Raw genomic sequence first — 22430 nt, forward strand, 5'->3', positions numbered from 1 at the left:
AGATTTCTCTATATTGCTTTCCATCTATGGAACAAGTTCCTACAGGAGCATCATAAGCCTACATATTTTCTGGGAGGGACTATTCATGCATTTTATTAAATATTAAATATTAAACTTCCACAAATGCCCTCAAAGATGAGGGCAATATAAGACAAGCTATCAGAGAAGCTGAACTGCTTAACTATTAAACAGTTGTTTATGAAAAGGTCTTTGTACACCTAAACAAGGACAAACATCGGGGACCAGACCTGAAGTAGTTACTAAGAAAAACTGCAATGCCTGAAGTGATTTTTAAAACCAAGTATAAAAGTAATTTCTTCTGCCATACCTGCAAAAAAATTCTGTATTTAGTAAAAGTAAAGAACTCCAACTCAGAGATGGTTTGAAGCAAGTCTGAGAGCATTTATTATAGAAAGAGACCATAATTTATAATTTAATAGAAAACAGTATTTTTTCAGTATGTCTAGTTTTAAATTGTTTGTAATCTGTCCCTCATGTAAAAAATAAACCCATATAAGCAAGACAGAAGTGAAACTAGATACAAATTGGAGTACTTTTTATATGGGAACTTGCTCAGAAATAAAACCTCACCATAAACTATCACCTACTGTTTATTTAAGAAATAAGTTTAAGGGAAACTTAAACTCATTTAACGCATTTTAATTTTGTGTTACAATAGTCTTGATCAAGAATCTCATCTTAAAATCTGAAAAGTTAAAATATATTTTTCAATGTAAATATATTACTGCTTCAACATCTTCTATACAAATTTAGTTGTTACTTATGGCAACGTAATTGGCTGGAAAGATGCCAGTTTGTCCTCCTATTCTTCCTTCCCACCAATCAAACTGGCAATCTGTTTTGCTTGTGACTGTGATTTTGTCTCCAGCTTTGAAAGTCAAGTCACCTGGCTGTTGTCCTTCAAATGAATAAAGTGCTGTGACTTCTACTGGATTACTCCAAGAGTTACCTGAAGTGAAAGAAATTAAAGAAAAGGGAAGTTATTAAACTGCATATACAGTAAATCCTTAAATACAATATTCTTAAATGACAGCAGAAAACAGTAACAAAGACACCAAAATAATTTATCTGAGCATATAAAATGCTGATGAAAAACAACCTTCCATTTCCACTACATTCTTAAGAAAGTGAAATATGAATTCTACCCTATCAGCAGAGCCTATGTAATAAAGTAGTAGTGTATACACAACCAAAGATCAGCATTTTTTTCTGGATGCATAACATGGTCACAGACAGTGGGAACAAAAGCAGTGTGTTGAGGAAAGCGCAAGTGCTCCCTAAAAGACTGCTTAACAGAACCACTTTTGGGTTTTAGTTTTGATATGTGTTCTCTGTGACAGTTTCTTTATAGAAACTGCAAAACTTAAAGCAGGGATTGAATTTTTTTATCAATACTCAGGATATAGGGTGGTAAAATACATAATATCCACAGCACTTCAGTTTCCATAGGGTTTGCAGCATGTAGGATTTTGCTGTATCTTGCGTTTTAAACAAAGCACACAAAACATGCTAGTGCAAAGAATTGATTATGCTTTGATGTAGTGGAAGTGACTTGGCTTGTGCAGTTGTATTTCAGACCACATAGACAAATGGCTTTTATTCTTTTTCTGCCAGTCTCTTACATAACTCTTTCAGTCCTTAGCTGAGGTTGGAATCATGCCGTGAATCTTCTGATCTAGTTTCAAAAACATCTGAAGTCTGAGGCACCATTATCCAGTCTCCATTCCTGTTGACACTTTCTTAGCCAATGTTTATTACTACTGAACTTTTAATCCAAGTGAGTATTTTCAATTTGCTAACAACTATGTTTGCTCTCAGTTTCTTTAACTGTCTGAACTATGCGAGGTAGTTGCATTTGTTTAATGTTGATTTACAAAACAAATCTATTGCATGAATGAATCTAAAAGCAAGAAATGGAAGGTGCAATGGAAGACTGCTTAAAAGGAAATAATGAAGATGCTTACACAGTCAGGTGGAGAAGTTTCAGCATGTATGGCTCATACGGACATGATGGCTGCACAAATGTTCAAGCATGTAAGATTAAAGGCTTTTAGCATTAGCTGTGCCTGCTTGCTGCCAAAACTGTGTTGCAAAAGGGGAAACCCAAGCTCTCGTTAGTCTACATGTTGCAAGTACGGAGCTAGAAAGGATGGTGAGACAAGCATTGATAGAACCCGCAGACTTTTCTTCTAGTTGCTTTTATCACTTTAAAAGAAAGAGGAAAAGATCGTCGTCCCTCAAGCCTCTCAAATACAAATTGTAGCCAAAACAGGACAGAGAATAATGGACTACAAAAGTACGCATAAACAGCACAGATTTTTTCCCCAGTATCTGTCAATATATATGTTCATTCCACAGGCCTCTTCGTTCCCTTCATGATCTGCATTTGTAGCAATCATCAAAGATTAATACAAAATTATTTGGCCACGTGCTGGGAGAGTGCTGGTTGCAAAGAAGTCAAATGCTGTCTTCCTTGATCACACAGTTTCTATCTACTGATATCTATATACATGATCTAAAGTCACACACCACTATTTCTTTGATGTGAAAAAAAAAAAAAACCCAGACAAGAATACCCACGTTTATCAGGTCTTATCTCCACCAGTTACTCCTACCAAAAAAAGGTAGCAATACAGCTTTTCAAAATATCTTTTGTACTTTGACACCTGACAGAGTATTCAGCAATTACATGATCTTCCCCCAAGAATTCAAGCATTTGATGCAGTTTGGGTGATACAATGAGTGCCTATGGAAAGTGTGGTTTGAAGCTAGGTATTTTGATTGAGGAAATCATAGCAAAACCCACAAAAGTAAAAGATGCTTTGACTTTTTACTCCTAGTATTAATTGAAGAACAGTAAGAAAACACTGTGGCTCAGGACTCTTTCCGTGCTGAGGCATGAAAACACGACTCAGCTGCATATAAAAAGGACGAGGAAGTGTGTTTTATTCCTGTACCACATTCAGGCAGCATGTATGGTTAAAAGTGCATTTTTTAAGTTACGATGATTGCTACAAATTCTTATACCTTGAGTTCTTAACTATATGCGTTTCCATCACCTAAATGTTCAAATGGGTAATCAACCAAGGAGAATTAGTTACCATATATATATATTACTGCCCAAACTATGTTAATATACTTGAAAAATTAGATAATTGACAGCACAAAAGAAGAGACTGGAAGTGCTAAAAGTGACGGTGAGAGCTTCTTTTCATTACATTCATGTCACCGTCACTTTAATATGCTGGACTCATAGTAATGGCAGCAAGTAATAGTTACCTCCTCCATGGCTGAACATGGATTAAGAGTAAGACTTAATTCCTCTTACACACACTCACTGGGTCAGTAAAAGTAGGAAAAAAACCAAAGGGAAACTAGATACAAATTAAAGCAGGAAAAGATGGAACAAAAGAAGTGCACAAGAGATAATAAAGTGTAGGAGTGCATTTGATGCATGTCAATCAAGCCTCCAATTTTTTGCTGTCATATGAACAAGACTGTTTTATGCATTTCCCTTCCTACTTTTTGCCCCTGTGCATATGTATCTTTCCAAACATACAGAAACCTCAAAGTAAAACTGATTGTGAACATCGAGTTCTGTGTCCTTGTCCCATTTGCTACCTGCTATCATTTAAAAGTGTTTTCCAGTTTTATTCCTGCCAGCTATTTCATAACAATTCCTACTTAATTTTCCCTAGCAGCACTTTCCCATACTATAGTTTCATTTTATTTCTTACAAAGATTCTAATCTCTGTACTTTAATTCTGTATTTTTGTAGCATAAACCAGATAAAATGTATATTTATTGCCTCCAGATTGCAGCATCCCACGTCTCATATTTATACAGATCATCCTCACAAATACATAAATTAATGCAGTTATGAAATCTACCACATATATTATAAGGGGGAGCTATTTCATCTTCTTGTTTCCTGATTTCAGTTTTAAATAAAAGGGTTTTAAATAAAATTGTTATAGTCAAGGTGAAGATTGCTGAATGCATATACTGAAACTACATTTGCAGCTCACACAAGATGGTGCTACAGTGCTACATACAGCATAGGATACTGAAATCATCGAGATTTATGAGTATGCACACTGGAATAAAAACAAATTACATTGTGGAAAATCCTTAATTATTGGTATCTGAATACACACAGCACACTTCTACAAACACAGTGGTCAAAGCAGAAATACAGAAATTTTGGCTGAAGATCAATTAGTGCATCAGCCAGCATACATATTCAACGTTTTAGAATACCTGGGTATGGCGTATGCTTGATAACAAACTGCTCTGACCACAATATTCTTTCATTTTTATTCATCTTTACGTACCATAATGATACGAACAACTTTTTGCTAAGGACTACTGCTATGGATTAAGGACTTGATGAGGTGTAAACTAGAATGAATTTATGGCCTCTTGGGCGTGCTGAAGTACCAGCCAGAGAGTGAATGGAAGAGTGATAAAACCATCTTTAATTACAGCACATTTACCATAGAATGAAAGCATGCTGTAGAAAGTTGCTACAGAACAGATACACAAGCTACATTTCTATTAATCAATTGAAGAGTGTCAAGGCCTTTCCTTGCCTTTGAGGCCAACTGGCATAGACTGGCCACATACATACTAGTAAACACCATCCAGAGAGGAGAGCACATCCGAACTACCTACTGGTTTCTATACTGGAGTAACTCCTAAACCACATCTATGAAATATCTGGGAAAGTGCTAGGCAAGAATGACACCAAGGAGCTTTCTAACAACACAACCACATAGGTGACTGAGTTCTAGTGCTTGGGCCCATACCTTCACACTGTTTGATTTACTAGTAGATATAACTACTAGTTTCACAGTTTTATGTGAACCTATACAATAAAAGTAAACCCATAGGCTGATTCTAAGACTGGTTTTTAGAGAACAGGCATTTTACATCATTTTGCGTTCAGCTTTTTATGCTTTCAAAAACTATAACTGAGCCAGAAGACGGAATAGTAGAGTCCAGCTGTGGGTCCCAAATTTAATTTTACTGGCATAGATAACTCTCTGCCTCCCTAGCCACTGAGCGTCTGATGCTGAGAAGCTTGCAGAAGAATTCTACAAAAATGGTAAAGTGCTGCTTTTGGCCTTTGACACAGCAGTAAACCTGAAATAAGTTTCATGTGCTTGAGGTTAGTGGTGAGACTGCTAAACATCCACTTTGCAGAATTTGCTGACTGTGATTAGAGAGCTAGCATGATTTTGTGGGACACGTGCACCTATGTCATAGTTTAAGCCCAGACGACAACAGAGAATCACACTATAGAAATAAAAAACAGTCTCTTGCCACCAGTTGACTGACGCCCAGCCTGTACCTGAGGAATGGACTCCCAGTCAGCTTTTCCCCTAAGTTTATACGCTGAACATGGCATCATATGGTATGGAATATCCCTTTGGCTGGTTTGGGTCAGCTGTCCTGGATGTGTCCCCTCCCAGCTTCTTGTGCATCCCCAGCCCACTAGCTGGCAGGGCAGCATGAGAAGCTGAAAAGTCATTGCTCAGCAACAACTAAAACATCAGTGTGTTCTCAACACTGCTCTCATCCTAAATCCAAAACACAGGACTATACTAGCTACTAGGAAGAAAAACCCTATCCCAGCCAAAATCAGGATGATGCACGATAGAAACTATAAGTGAACTAACACAAACTATACTGCTGGTTTGGGGTTCATCTAAACCATGTTAAAGTTTGCAAAAAATGAGCCCTGTGACTCAACTGTCACCGCCAATGAGCCATCTGATCAAGGGTACTGATGACTGACAGGGTAATCCTGTTTTTCACTGTCCATACATTATGCACTTTCTGCTAAATCTTTCCTTTGGTAAATGGGCTGTGGGTCTGGTTTCTTTCGAAGTTGAAAGGTTATAACATTGCTTCTACTGGGACACAGCACACCATATGAAAATGTGATTGTCTAGGTAGATATATTTTTCCTTGAAACCAAACAGTCTATCTTACTCAAATTTTTGTGCAACCTTTAGAATGCATGCTACAGGTTTTTTTTATTTAAAAATCAATCTGAATGAGCAGCACATTCAACGTAACATTACGAAAGTAACTTCTGCTTTCTCTGTATTCTGTAAAGAAACAGAGAGAAGTGACTGGAACTGCCACACAAAGTGTTAAAAGTCATATGAGTTTCCAGCATTAGAGATGACAGAAGTTGTATAATGCTGGCATAAAAGCTCCACAAAAAGCGTAAGCTTACATGAAAGCTGTAATAGAATTCTCACTGGTTAAATAAAACCTAGAAAACTAAGCAACAACAGGAACCCTGTTTGTGCAGCAGAAGTAAGAGAAAACCGATAAACAGACCAAATGATGGAAAACTACTAATGAATCTAGGCAGATGCAAACATCTATGCTTTTAAAAACAAATATATCAAGTATCAAAAAGGTTTACTAGTACATTGTGCAGAGGCATTGAAAGCCTCAGGTATTGCTCATAGGTTTAGGATGAGAGCTGTAATTAACAGTGAACAGACAGAAATCTTAGTTATTTAGCCATTACGGGACACTAGACTTTTGTTTGGAAAGGATTAGTATTGAGTTTATAATTAAAGTTCACAAAACAATCTAAAGTAGGTTAAAGAACTAGGTTAATTGCTGGGTCCTGCAAATCTCTGAGTGAAAAATTATAGTTGGTGTCAGCAACAATAAAGAGTTTATAGGAGATTTTAAAGGCCACCCTTAGCAAATGGTCTGGACAACACCACCTGCTAAGATATGATTGTGAGTGTAAATACCATATGTGGATACATATATTTATATATTATTTATATTTATGTACATAAACTGCCTGAAGGATGTTTGCCCCAAATTATCATATTAAAAAGGAAGACTATTGAGGAAGACAACCATTAGCTTGATTCAACAGCTTTACGTGAGCCAGCAACATGCCATGCAGCAAGAGCAGGCAAACAGTATCCTGGGATGTGTTAGGAAAAGTACTGCCAAGCTCAAGGGGGGTGATCCTTCCCCTTTAGTCAGCACTGGTGAGGCCACACCTGGAGTGCTGGGTCCAGTTCTGAGCTCTTCAGTACGAGAGAGACACAGACATGCTGGAGAGAGTCCATGAAAGGGCCACGGGGATGATGAAGAGATTAGTGCATCTCTCCTATGAGCTGTCCTAAGAGCTGGGACTGTTCGAGTCTAGGGAAAAAAGGCTCATCAGCGTCTACAAATACTTGAAGGGAGGGAGGAAAGAGGACAGAGCCGGGTGCTTTTCAGTGGCACCCAGTGGCAGCAGCATAGGCAATTGGCACAAACACAGGCAGTTACCTCTGAACATCAGGAAACTTCTTTACCATGAAAGTGACTGAGCACTGGAACAGCTTGCCCGGAAAGGCAGTGGAGTCCCCATCCTTAGAGGTATTCAAAAGTCATCTGGACATGGACCTGGGCAACTGGCTTTCTGTAGCCCTGCCTGAGCCTGAGGATTGAACCGGGTGATGTCTACAGGCCCTTTCTAACCTCAATCACTTTGTGATTCGGTGGAAAACTTCAAAGAGACTTTTGAAACAAAGTTACCTTGAATCATAAAAGCACCACCGAAATTCGTAACCGGGAGCTGCAGTGTGGACTGGAAGAGCAGTCATCAAAACCCAATTTGATACAAATGGAAGTCACCTTGCCAGCCTCACCTCCTGTCTAGGCTAGGCAGAGCAGCCTCCCCGTCAGACACTGGGGACTGCCAGCACTGGGTGCACCTAACAGGGTGTCATGGTTTAACCCTGGCCGGTAACTAAGCGCCACGCAGCTGCCTGCCTGCTCCCCCCTCACCCAGAGGGATGGGGAGGAGACTCGGAAAGGAATGTAAAACTCAAGGTTTGAGATAAGAACAATTTAATAACTGAAATAAAATAAAATGAACAACAATAAGTTATAGTGAAAAAGAGGGAGAAGGGGAGAGGAGCAAAATCCAAAGGGAAGGGAGAAAAGAAAACAAGTGATACATAATACAACTGCTCACCGCCTGCTAACCAATGCCCAGCCAGTCCCCAAGTAATGATAGGCAGGCCCTGGCCAACACCCCCTCCCCCAGTTTACATATGGAACATGATGCCCCATGGTATAGGATACCTCTTTGGCCAGTTCGGGTCAGCTGTCCTGGCTGTGTCCCCTTCCCCTTCCCTGTGCCCCTCCAGCCCTCTTGCTGGCAGGGCCTGAGAAACTATAAACATCACCCAGCAACAACCAAAACCATCTGTGTGCTGTCAACACTGTTCTCACACCAAACCCAAAACACAGCACTGCACCAGCTACTACGAAGAAAATTAATTCTGTCCAGCTGAAACCGGGACAAGGGACCCACATCTCTGCGCATATGCGACTTTGTGGTGGGGCTTTAAACATATGGACTAGTGTGTTGTATGTGTGCTTGTGCAGCTCCCTAGCGCTGCAGTACCCACATCTCCTAACAAAAGGTTTGTGCAAGCAGGAGAACCTGCACTGCCAGAATAGACAGCATGTGCTCATAACCCATACTACCCACGAGAGGGGACCGGCATGAATGTTAAGCTTTGTCCACACAACACTTTATGTGCATGCATGCCTGGAAGTGCAATTGAAACTTTGGAGGTTGCATTTAGAAACTTCAGGTGTTTATTAACTTTTTGCAATTGTCATATAGTGAATTATTTGCTGTAATGCTGATACTGAAACTGAACGTATACTTCATAGATTCCTAGCTAACTATCTGTCACTAATGATTTAATAAAGCACTTAGATCTGATTTTGTTCTAAGCTACATGAACTGAGCAGTCCTTCCCTGTGACAGTTCTTGCAAAAGTGTCTTCTCCCCACAGGAAAGATCTGGGTTCAGGCTGAATGGCTCATGGCCATTGATGAGCTTTAACCAATAATTATAATGAAAGAACTTCTTTAACTTCTGGTCTAATAAGGAGGACAACTATGTGTTGTGATGACAAAGCTAGGCTGAGAGCAGGATTTCAAATATGTAATAAAAAGTTATGCTCACTAGCAGTCCCATAAGAAGCTAGGATAACTTCATTTTTTTTGCAAAAATGAATCAGTTTAGTCTATGACTGGCAGAGCAACTAGGTTACTGTTAGGGTTCAGACTAGGATCAGAGTTTAATAAGGGGCTGAAGAGAAAGATTCATTGGTGCAAAAGCAGTATTACTAATGAGATGAGGCATTAAATGGGAAGAGTAAATATCTTGCTGTGCTCATCAACTGATAGAGCTAGATCTGGAAACTAAAAGATAACACTAGATTCTTGCAGGACATGTGAAGGATAGAATAAGAGCAACAAATGACTTATGGTTCATTCTGAGGTAGATACCAGTTACCGCATCACAGTCAAAGTCAGCTTTAAGGGTAGAACCAGAATTTGAGCACAGATCCAGTCAGCAACAGTTGACTTCTACATTCACTGTTAATAGGAGTTTGAACTGGTCCAGTTCCTACAGTGCTAACTGCTGCCCCTCCTCCTTCATATTTTCAGACTTGAGGCTTATTGAGCTGTATTTTGGGTAGGAACTGCAAACAGCAGAGACACCTTTTCTGCTGGATCCACCACACTGCATCAGAATGTGGAAGGCAAGGAGTGGGCAAAGGAAATAGCACATAGTAAATTCTGAGGGCATCAGGGTAACTATATCTATATATATGATGCCCATATATATGTATGAGAGCATCAGGGTAACTATATATGACAGGGATATCTTCTGAATTAGTGCTAGGGCTCACAATAGTAGGAACTAAAGATGTAAAATTTTGACTTGAGGAATGCGGCAGCACCTGGCCATGATGATGCCTAAAGGCAGGCAGAGAAATGGCTTAAGCTTAACTTTGAAGTAGGTACGTGAACCACTGAATCCAGTCTGTAGTACTCATGAGAACAGGATGAAAGCTGGATCTGGCAGGGAGGCTTTTGGTTCTGTTTGAGCTCAAAAGATGTATTTAACCTGAGAGTCAGTGGAGGAATGTAAAAGATGGGCAAAGTGATAGGTCAGGAAATTAAATCTGAAGCAAGAACTAAATCTAGATGAGAAGAAAGGAATATTGAATTTGCAAAGGTCAGAGAAGGATGCTGCAACAATTGAATCAAAACAAGAAAAAAGCCTGGACAGAAGTAGAGACAGAAAGAAAAGGCTGCATCTGTGAAATGGTATTCAGAGAACAAGCTATAGGACTTACTTCTCAGAAAGTGAGAACTTTCAGATCTTGAGAATCACAGGTGTTCAACACTCATCATCAGCAAACAGTTCCATATTCCATTTGATCATTTTTAGCTTGAATTCATGATTAGTTAACGAAGGACTACAAGAGTAAGGGAGGAAGAGATGGATCTGGAACAAACGTAGCTGTGAGTTGCCTGTAGAAAACATTACATAGCAAATGAAAAGGGACAAACAATAGCTAGCTGGGAAATCTGAACAGAAAAATAAGAGGGCTGATAAGAATGCCTTCTCAGTGACACACTGCAAATACAGAACTAAAGGCAACTACAGACAGCCCAGCAAAGGAATTCAGGGAGCACAAACATTATCAAAGAAAACAGATGACAATTAATCTGTCGTGTTAAGGGATGATGGAATACAATTCCTAATATGTGCTTATAAAAAGGTCACTAGAAACTTGGAAGTAACATTTACACCAGTGAATGAAGCAGTACCAAGACCAGCTGCCAGTCTGGCCCTGTCCAGTTAGCACACGCTAACCTCCAAACTGCTGAGGACATCCCACTAACTTTCCCAGATCAAAATCATACCAGGAATCCAGTAACAATTTAATGGAATAAATGACAAAGTTTCAGTGCTCAAGCACATTCCCTGGCAATGTTTAATTTATCAGCATAGACAGAGCCAATGGCTTGAACTGGGTGCAAGAGAAACTGCTTTGAAGAGGGTCCAGCATAGTACTGAAGAACTCCAAAACAAGATAAAAGAAGACTGGGTAACAGCAATATCATCAGCTATGGTCTTTATAAGATGAAAGAGGACGAGATGCTAACAGTGGGAAGAGACGTTGCTGGATGAGACTGAGGGTCAAAAAGAAGCGACAAGATAGAATTAATACCTGGGAGAAACAGAGACAGACGATAAAACAATGAGAAACTTCTGCAACTGTGAAAGCTATAAATTTTACAGAAGATATGAGCTGAGGGCAAGCAGAACCATGATATCTGTATTAGGATCCTCCTGAAAGGTACCCGGTACGGACTGATAAAAGGGGACCGACACTGGCTAGGATCTGAAGAATGATCTAGTAATGCAAGACCTCCATACAGGTGAGACTGGGAGCATGTAACTAAATAAAGCACATTCTCTGAGACTTGGGTGGGTATTTGGTGTGTTGCCAGACATTAAACCATCTTCTTGGCCACTCCTCTTTTTTCCCCCCATTAGTCATCTGGGAAGACTATTTCAGAGCTGCACTACCCCAGCTGGTAAGATGGTTTTCTTAATGTCCACCTTCAAGTAATTCACTACTAGTTTACATTTATTTTTTTGTTTGTCGATATTGGGCTTTGGCTGAAACCTTTCTTGCTTGGCATTTACCTTCCCTTATGCTTTTTATAGTCAAAAAAACATTTTTTTTAAACTTTCAGACTTACACTAAAAATAACTTAGCTACCTCATATCAGTGGCTCCTTGCTCAGCTTATTGTACTTATTCTTCTCCACAGCTATTCAATTTAACCTAATTTCTCTTGAAAAAGAGTAAACAGAATATTACCATTAGGTAAGAGGTCTGTAGATAACTGACTTCTCACACTCTACCATTAAGCATAGAGCTGTTTAAATAGAAGGATGACAGAACTGAAGGAACAGAGAATTAATTTTGTGGAAATCATGGATTTATTTCTGAATGTGAAAATAAAAAAGAAAAATATTTGGGATGAATCACCACAGGAAACTATCAGAACAGATTTTTTTGATGAGGAGATAGCCATGAATGAAGAAATTAGCAAAGAAAAAATGGAAGGGGAAGGAGAACTGAGAACACTGGAGGAACTGGAAGCCACAGAAAGTTGAGGTACAGGAACAGGAGAGGTATTAGTGACATAACAGAGTCACTCTTTTAGCTGAAGTCTGAGCTGAACCAAAGCTGCAGAACTGGTGATAAAGTTAGAAAACACAGAGCTAAGGGGTCAAATGCATTTAGAAGGATGATAATGAAATTACAAAAACTAGAAAAGAAGATTAAGAGAAATAAAAATAAAGGGGATGTATACATAAAAAAACTTGAATATAGAAAGATACAGATTTTGATTATGAATGGGTGTATTCCAAATCACAGAAATTTAAACTCACAGCCATATTAGAATTCAACATAACACAATATTGAACACACGTTAATTATTAGTCTAACATCAATCTAACAAAAAGTCATTACATCTATAAACTGTTTAAATATTACTAGCTTTTGAAAGGCTAGAAAGCTCTGTGTTACAACACCACCACCACAACCTTTAGAATAGGTTCCCAAAGACAAAAAAAAGGAAGCTAGCAAACAGAAGACGAGAGGATGCAAAGTTAGGAAGGAAAATAAAGATTTGTGATTAGTGTCTTTATCTGTTTCATGACCATAAGAAGAAATACCAGCATGTGAATTAAATGGTGCAGCTATTTCAAACAGACTGAAGAAACATGCCTAAAATTGACCTGTTGATATTAATTTAGAAACAGTTAAGAACAGCATTAATCAGGTTCAAGGCAAAGCACTGTGTGTTGGACTACCAATATGGAGAAAGAAACTGCATGGTGTGTTCAATATAATACTAATTCTTCAGTTCTTTTTTTCTCCAAAGAATTATGAAGCTGAAACTAATAGTCTCAGTGACACAGCACCTTTTTCAAGAAAGAGGCAAACCCTATGTCTTGGTTAGGTGTGATCAGTTGTACTGGGGAACATCTACCTTTTACTACATCTAAACTTACGCTCTTGGTTTCAATTACATTTTACATCTACTTGTGAACTAATATGTAAAACAGCAGCTATGAAGATAACTGATGAACATGAAGTTATGCCCCACAGAGATTTGATTTTTAGGTGAATTGTGTCAGGGATAGTCAAAACAGCATGGGAAGGGAACTGAGAGGGAGTGTGTGGAAAACGTAAGGCTTAGTTCTGGATTTTTGAGGAAATCACAAATTATTCCTACATACCCTTTCCTACAAGCTGTTCAGTCCTTTAAAATTAAGCATCTTATGTCTTATGTCATTACTAAATTTTAAACTTTTAAACAAGAGTTTTAAACCAAGAATGGCTAGCTTTAAATTCAAGATATGTGAATTAACAGTGGGTTTGATCATAATAATTCTAAGGGGTTAGAAAAAAGAAACAACTGAAGACACACTTTGTTGATATTCTGAAACACAATCTTAGAAATAGTTCAGTTGTCTGAAAGCACGTGTGCATGTGACTAAACTTGTCTCCTTAGAAACAAAACAATGGAAACTATTACATCTATGTTATGATAACAGTAAAAAATGCACAGAATACCTCTGAAAACACAGAAAAACACATACTCTAAGATGTAAAAAAATAAAGCTACAAAAGTACGTAATTTTATGATTATTAACTACATGCACACATACAACAAAAAAAATATCTTTTGTTACCATTAATTTTTCCACTTGGAGTTTAGAAAGCAATCAAAAATATTGAAAACTGCAACAGAAATCAGCATTCTGTTATTGAAATAGAAAATCTGTGGCTTGCAACGGATATGACTACCAGTTTGAATATTTCTTCAAGTTTAAAAACCTCTTGCATGTATTACATAATTCCTTTATTAAAAAATGACTGGCTCATTTACTTGCTAGAATGCAAACAACGAAAAAAAATTTCCACAGTGATGTTACAAAATATTGCCTCAAAATACCCACTTTATGGCCACATGCAATAATAAAAACATGACAGATACAGTGTCTTATTCCATGTGACTTTTGGAAAACTGGTATAAAAATTGGAGGTTAAGACTTCATTAGGTATAGTTCACTGGATACTGAATACTTATCTTTGTAATGCTTCATGGATATAAAAGTTTAATGCAATTAACAGTCCATGCTTTGATGACATTTGAAGTCTGAGGCTTTACTATTTGTAAGTACTTTTTAACGAATATTGTTTGGCTCAAAGTTGGGACTCAGACCCACAAAGGTGATGTTGAGTTCACGTTCATGGCTAGGTTGCAAAAAAATTAAGTCAGATCACTGAATTTCCTAGGTTACATCATCATGATAAGGAGAAACAAAAAACTTCATAATGTTAAGATTCACTTACTGGGCACTTATTGGGCAATGTCCATTCTCAGGTTTTATCATTCCCTATGCCTGTCAAAAGGCCTAAAGCAGCAGCATTTTTAGAAAGTGGCAACTGGTCTGTGTTTAAAGACTTAAGATGGAAGTGAAGTAAGGAGAGTCAGGATGAAAGGAAGTGCCATATGAGTTATTAAACAAAGAAGGCGGCAGTATACTAAAGATGTCATGTCTGTCTTCTCTCAGAGAACACGAAACATCAGCCAGTGGGGGTGAGGAAAAGGGGAATAAAGCAGCAGTGTATCGTACTATGTTACACACTAAGAATCTCTGAAGATACTAACTTTTCAGGTCCTGTATGGCAACAAGATACTACATGTGTTAATGCCCACTTCGGAAAAATGTCTCCATGCAACTCTCATTCAGAAAGAAAAATAGTAGACCAAGTGTATCCTAAATACTACTACAAGCCATGAAAATAATTTCAGTTCTTGAGTCACACCACTATACATATCAGTTCTTTTTTCAAACTAACGTGCTTCATCTTCCATATTCTTAGATCACACCTCTCAGCCTTTAACCTAAGAAGAAAGGATTTTATCTCAGCTTCTAGAGGGGAACAGCTACTTACAAATTTTATTTTAGTTGTTTCTGGACAAATTACAAACCAAGTGTTTCTTCAGTCTTACAAGTGAAATCTCAAATGTCCCATCCACGTTAAACTACTAATTTCCTTAATGACCTTTTAGATTCTGTTTTTCAAAAGTAGACTCACCTCAGAAAACCCTCAGTATACACAAAACAACAATCTCAGATCTCACTAACAGATGTCTGGGGAGGCCTACATATGCACACTAGATTTGACATTTTATATCTACAGGTATTAATCTGCTATAACCAGATATAAGCAAAAATCTTTCTGTACAGATACTTGAAGTATGTCATATGCCACCGCTGATCCAATTAATCTCCAATAATGTTAATCTGATCAAAGGCCAGGAGACACGATATTGAGCAAACCATGCTCAGAACAAATAATCTCTTGCTTTAGCTGTTGTTTTGCCTCTAACTATGGCTTGTTTTCGGTAGGTAAACAAAACCACTTGTCTTTCTCTACTTTATGAAAAAAGTTTCTTAAAATTTTCAAAGTATTTAAATTCAACATTGAAATCTGAAAACAATTCCTTCTTCATAATTAAGAAAATGAGGATGGACTTTTTGGGGTAACTGAGCTCCACTGACACTGCAGTAAAGCAGTGCTCATTAAATGCCCCCACAAATGCTGCTTTGTGCAATCAGTTACACAAACCTGCTCTGAACAGGGAGGGCAGGCACCAGTTGCTTTGCTCTATTCTACAATCACTTACAGGCAAAGTAGTGTCCCGCATTGAGAAGATCCGATGTCTATTTTGTTAGAGCAGCTGTAGATTTAAGGCAATTTCAAAATGTTCAAGGTACCTTGGATAACATCAAGGAACACCTGTATCATTCCAGGAACTACACTCTTCAATACCTCTCGGTATTACACATACACCCCAGTCCTAGAAAGGAGTGCAAACCCAAATGTTAAGCCCTCTTCCACTTCCATGGGAACCATCTCAGCAAAGCCCATTTTCTGAATTAGTTGCAGAGCTAGACATTATGTATTAGTTTAACTAGGTACATTGTCCAGGTTTCCAGAGTCACAAAGCCCTCTGGCTGATTTCTGCAATAACTTAATAACTAAGTTCTCCATTAACAAAAAATGGTGGCTGGAAAAAAACTATTTCATGTTTAATACTTGTTGTTAAACGACAGTACAAAGCAGAGTCAGCTACAGACATTCTGTACAACATATGCTACCCTTAATTTTGCTCCAGAGCTCCAACAGACAGTAATAATCTGCTACAAATGTGTGTGCATGGAATGAAGGTGGTATACACATATCTAGAATAGACTCACAAAACCCAGAAAAAGGCTCAAGTATTTTTGACCTCTTCCACACAGACTGGAAATGGACCATTTCAGAGCAGCTTCCATGTCACCAACTTGTGTCACTACTGAACAGTGTCATGTCTAGCAAACAAAACTGGTGGGTTTATTGGTGGTTGAAACAGAGCAGACTATATTTAAAGTTTAAGTTACTATGCAAATTAAGCTCATTCAGTATGAAATGTATTTCACTGGGTTTGAGTTTCTGGCCTACCAGGGAACATGCTGGCTCATCATCTTCATCTGCTGATGGAATGCTTTCTATCTTTGTTTCAGCACACTCAGCTTTTGCATTAAAGAAGTGCCTTTTTAGTCAAGCATCTGTGGATGTATTTGATATTTAGGATATAAAAAACCCACCTCCTGCTTGCAAGACTCAATTCCATAACAGTACTTTTGCTGATTACTTTTTGCATTTTTCTGCCTTTAAAAAAAATATTTAAATTTTCATTCAAACTGAAATGGTCCAATAAACTATATCAATGTCAAGGGCTTTATTATGTTCAAGACTACATCAATGCAAATAATGCCAGTGCTGAAATCATACTGCAAAAGCTGAGATGCAATGCCAAGCATAACTTTCATACTCTGAAAAATACAGTACAGTAATGAGAACCAAGCACTGCTTTATTTAGGTAAAACTGATGATTTGCGGACTTTTTATTATGTTGATAAGCTTCTCTGTGTTTCTTCTACACATACTGCGTTAACACCTCAACCTGAAAATGCCGTCTCTGCCTTTCGCTTCTCAAATCTCTGTACTGTGACATTCAAAAGTTCTACTAATGTGTTACTGGCACATGAGCTAGTTCACGTGATAGAAGTCTTAGCTTTTAGCCCAGTCTGGAAAACAATCTACAGCCTCAAAAAAAAAAAAAAAAAAGAAAAAAAAAGAAAAAAAAAAGCAGTAAACCCAACTTAATTCTATAAAGTTTCTGCCAGGTTCTTAGCATAATGTTTTGTGAAATACTAATTGAAAATTTATTTCAGCCTTGCAAGGAGAAAAACTTCTCTGCACTGTTTAGAAAAAACAGTTTAAAAGAAAAAAACCTATAGGAGACGAAGAGGTATCTCATATGGAAACAGACAAAATAACATTAGGCACAAGGCCTCATTTGAAGTGTTGTTGGCAAGTCTCGTCACTGATGTTTAAAACTGGATGACCAGGAATAGAAAGCCTTTTTTCAAAGGGAAATGAAAATGAGTTTCACAGAATAAAACTCAGGTGAAAGAGGTTACTACTACCAGACAAAGGAGTAAGACAGAAAAGTATTTTAGCTAAAGAATAGGAAAGCATGAGACAAAACCAATTTAATCTTGCTAAGAATAAATTCAGATGAAAATAAGAAAGAAGTTTCAAGTCACTAAGAAAGATTCAGAAACTGCTTTGTGTTAAAAAAACCTGGTATCTCCTAAATATTTTAATACAAAGTCTAGCACTTTCATGATAACATATTTATACTATGTGAACATCTGCAACATATAGAAAATTCTTGTTAACTTTAGATGGATTAAAGGGCTCAGGGGCTGTTGGAATCTATGCTAGGATTTATTCTTGCCACAATTACTTATTCTCATTGCCGTTATGTTGCTCTGCTACCCATACAGCCACTATTAGCTCGACCTATACCACAGGCTCCATCAGCTTGTAACTTCAAAAGGTATTCAGCAGATGTTCCTTTCCTCTGCCAAATGGTGACCCAAGCAATTGCACTTTCACTTACAGTATCACAGGGCACACGCCTGTGTCATCTGATCACAGTGTAAACTGGTAGGAGAAAGGTAGATACCCCTAATTCATCACTGAACAGTTTCAGTAAGAGCTAGAAACAGCACAGATCCATGAACTAGAGCCTAAACTGGTCAGTGAAAATCTGCAACTTGCAACAACCGCCCTCATGAGGATGAAGTAACTTAGACTGCCACCATCACCACACCATATTCATGTTATGCTTCCCAGGCTAGCACAGCCAGCCTTCACTGAATACTCATTACAGCACCCCGGCCAAAAAGTAGACAGTTATGATAAAGTCCATGAAATGAAACAGTAAACATTCTGTAACTCTCAGTTACAATTTAAGAACAGTATTGACAGTAATCTTCATAATTTTATGAACATGATGCAAATGCTATGTATGCTTTTAGGTCAAGTGAAATACTGGATGTGTAGATGCTCCTTCACAATAAAAAGCTTATAGTAACTACATTTGTGACAAAAAATATGCCTTAGTTCCAGTATGAGGAAATTCTGGCTTGCAGATGGGATTTGGCCACTAACTCTATTTTGTCCAATGTGCAACAAACATGAAGGCGGATATTTTCCCCCCACAACAGTACCTCCAGACTCTCTCTGCTGCCCCAAACTCAGCTGTACCACTGATCTCAAATCCTTCCTCATCCTTCAGTAGTAGTTGACAAATGGCAGAACTGGTGGAAGAAGTAGCAAAGAGACAGTCTGAATCTCATGACAGGGACCAAACCATGAAATTGTGTAATAGAACAACTTCTTCCCTTCTATTTTTTCCTTACAGAAGAGTTTTCTTTTTTCTTATTTTTTTTAATCTTTTTTTGACACCTTCCTTGCCAAATACTGAAGAATTTGCTAAGAACACAGACATGTACCACTGAGAGGAAAGGGAGAAGAGGGGTGCAACTCTCACAGTGTATGAACAATTAATAATACCTCACTTCCAGAAGAGTAGAGTTGAGATTCTTAGAGAAACAAACAACTGGAAAAAAAGAGGGTGTGAAAGTTGCCTAATATATAATAAAATTGTTAATGAGAAAGAGAGACCCAATGGAATATAACCAGAGATGCCTCAACAAAATCCTTGCCAGACCTTTCCATGAACAGGTAAGAAGTTTCTTGAAACCATATATTTTCATAAAAGTAAGCATCATTACACCATTTCTAGAACAGCTATTTGTCATACTAATTCAGTTTATATTGGCATTTGCTTTGTTGATTTATTTTTGCAAGGCCTCGTCTTTCTTATTCAGGAACTAACAGTTTTTCCACAAAATGCGAATGACCTTGGTTCAAATCAACAATATCCAGCTGGCTGATCTGCACGATGTAAAACTGAACTAGCAGAGCCAAGATACATGCAGGTCCCCAGGTCCCTCCATGACAGAGAAGACATTGCTTTTTGGGGAAACCATAGCACTTAATTTTACTGCTCGTGGAAAATGTGGTTGTTCCATCAGGGTAAATAAATAAATAAATATATATCCCAAGAAAGGAAAGTATTATCGGTCTTCTTTTAGCACATAGTATAAAGTAGATGTTCAGTATCTTTCCAGGAACAGACATGCAGCATTTCTTCCCATCTCTTTCCTGTCCCTCACCAGAGATAAGGGGAATGTTGGGGACAGGATGTAGTGAAGTTTCTAGTCCCTAACTATCAAGACAGATATGTAAAGCACCAGCCTATTGTTACTGCAAAACAATCTCAATTTCTTAGACCAGTGTTAACTTTCATCTCAAGTCAATCAAGCACAGGGTATTTTGCCGCAGTCTGGATAGAAATCCTGTATATCTATCACTTCCTTGAGGTACTTCAATGTTCTGTTTGGCTTCTATTAGTATTAATGAAGCAGAATCTCCCATACTCCCAAAGGCTTTTCTAGATAAAAGATAGGAAAGCAATTTAAACTTGCCTTTGTCCTACTATTTAAACAATACAGAAAGAAAATACTATCTCAAGCAGTTCACAGCTTTGAAACAACTTTTGAAGCATATATTTCATAAATATGCTAAAACATTGAGCTGCATGCTTTACAAGGGCCTCAGAGAAAAGAATTTTAACCTATACTATTTAACAATTTTATATTTACATGAACAATTTCACATTTTTACTGATGCTAATCAGAATTATCATCTTAATAGTGCTTTACACTTAAAAAAATAAGTAGAGATTGCATGGAGATTTTTCCTGATTTAGCTCTAATTTCCTAATTTTTATTCTAAGCCATTAAAAAATGCCAAGAAAAAAATATTGTTCCCTGCATCAGTATATTTGGTTCATACTTAGAATAACAGCTCTCTGCCACTGCACGCAACACATCAGAAAGACCCCAATTTCATTCTAGCATGTCTGACCTCAATCTCTCTGTGCGGCGTTGTATTTTGAGTTAGCTGATTATATGCAGTAAGTTATTTGTTTCAGTGTGACCAGTGAAGTCCTGCATGCTACATATTTTCCTCTCAGCTTGCCACAACATAAGCCATAAGCAGCTTGATTATCTGACTTATTACATTCACAATAGTAACAGTACGATCCTAGTAAAAGTGAATCATGGATAAAAACAGTCTCAAAAATAATTTCCTGGGATTTCCTGGGTTTGGTTAGTATTAAGAAAGAGCTCATAATAGCAAGAAAATTAATACTGTGGGGGACCACCAGATGGATGTTTTATTTTTCTGGTAACTAAATATAAACATGTCACAAGCCTTGCCACGAAAAACACAAAAATAGACCAAGCTTAGATAAAACTCTTAAAAAAAAATACACACAAAAAGGCACTTTACTTTCCAGGGGGTTAACTTCTTCACGTTTACTGAAGTAGTAGACAATGTAATGAAGGATTATGACAGATACATCATATATCTCACTTTGTAAAAATTTTCTAAAACAAATATCTATTAGTCACACTGGGCTGTCTTACTGATTCTACAGTTCATAATCTGCTGGAGTTCCTCCTCAAATTATAGTATAGAAGGAACAGATTACTGCACAGCTTGACAAGGCTTCTTGCTTACAATGTGAAATAGTTCTACTTGATCCTATAGCAAATCTTTGCCTTTCTTGGAAAGGATTCATGAACTTAAGAATGAAAGGTGGCTTTTTTTCAGTTCCAAATACATGGCACAGCACATCCACAGCACCTAAAGGAATATGCACACATGTGATTTTATTGGAGCTTGTTATTTTAACTATTTTATCCAGTTTTCAGTTATTTATTGAAATCAGTATTTTTTATTCACGATAAAAAATGTCTACTCCACTTCCCCATGAAGGCACACAATGGGAAAACAATTTCATTAACCAGGTAACTTTCTTACCTACAAGGAGTAACACCTCAGAAATATCCCAGGAAAATACAGGAAAAATTCAATTGAAAGAAGGGCTTCCTTTATCAGCACTCCATCAGGTGGAGCAGACTATTCCATTTATCTCCAAGTTCTCATATTCCCATTAACGAACACACTTTTAAAAGTGTACACTCTACTGCCTATGAAAATGACTCACGGCCAATGTTTCTGAAATATCAGCTAGTCTCAGTGACAGAAATAAATCATGTTTCCATGGATGCTTTCATTTGCAGTTCAAAAGCAAAACACATTTTCCCCCTCATTGTTAAACATGGAGTCTTCCTCCGCTCTTAAAAACAACAGGTTTTGGATCCCTTCTCCCTTCCAGGGTCTATGCAGATAGTGTGGTACAAAAAACATTTTATAATCTTATGGAACTAAAAGTTAAAAGCTTTTGATTAATTTTTGCTACAATTCAAGCTGCCAAATAAATCTTCAGAATGATGACACCATTTAAAATCATCTTGATCCAGAACAGACAGAAGCAACAACTGCAATATTGACAATATTCTAGGAAGACAGACATTACACATGTTTTCTGACAACAAAGAAAAAGCAAAAATTCAGGTATTACACTGGGGAAAAAGTTAGCCTGAGACCACAGAGATACCTGAATTTTATTGGCTCCAAAACTGATGAAGTACTTTTACTCTACTATTGTGGCTTTTAGTCTTAATTACAATAAAAATGCCCAATTCAAAAGACACTTATCAAAAGGAGATCTGGGCACACTTACATTTCTCTTACTGTGCAGTTCTTAGTATTTATTTTTGTCAAGGGTATTTCTCAATGTGGAACTGCATAGCTGATATAAATACCTGTATGTTAGATTTCTAGTTAATTTTGAATTGTTCCAAGTAATACTAGTTTGTTAAAATTAAGTCGAGAAGCATATCAGAAAAATAAAGTGATTGTTGCAATACACATTTAGCCAAGCAAGCCTATTTAAATTTGCATGCACATAGGGTAATGCTCTCTTTCAGCAGCTCTATCTAAAATTTCTATTGTTTCACTACATTGTGTTTTAACAAGTTCAGCTGTACACTTAGAAGTACAGAGGTATTAATTAATG

The 22430-nt window shown here is 37.5% G+C and overlaps 1 protein-coding gene across 3 annotated transcripts in view; it reads right to left on the reverse strand.

Moving 5' to 3' along the window:
- Window positions 1-378: 378 nt before the first annotated feature.
- Window positions 379-22430, reverse strand: part of SH3YL1 (SH3 and SYLF domain containing 1) — a 50323-nt gene continuing 28271 nt past the window's right edge. For all 3 annotated transcript variants that reach the window (XM_056342446.1, XM_056342444.1, XM_056342445.1), the window contains exon 10: window positions 379-970. In XM_056342446.1, the coding sequence (XP_056198421.1) occupies window positions 771-970 (200 nt within the window). In that variant the 3' untranslated portion in view covers window positions 379-770. The remainder of the gene's footprint in view (window positions 971-22430) is intronic.

The sequence above is a fragment of the Falco biarmicus genome, chromosome 6, assembly GCF_023638135.1.
Source record: "Falco biarmicus isolate bFalBia1 chromosome 6, bFalBia1.pri, whole genome shotgun sequence".
NCBI lineage: Eukaryota > Metazoa > Chordata > Aves > Falconiformes > Falconidae > Falco > Falco biarmicus.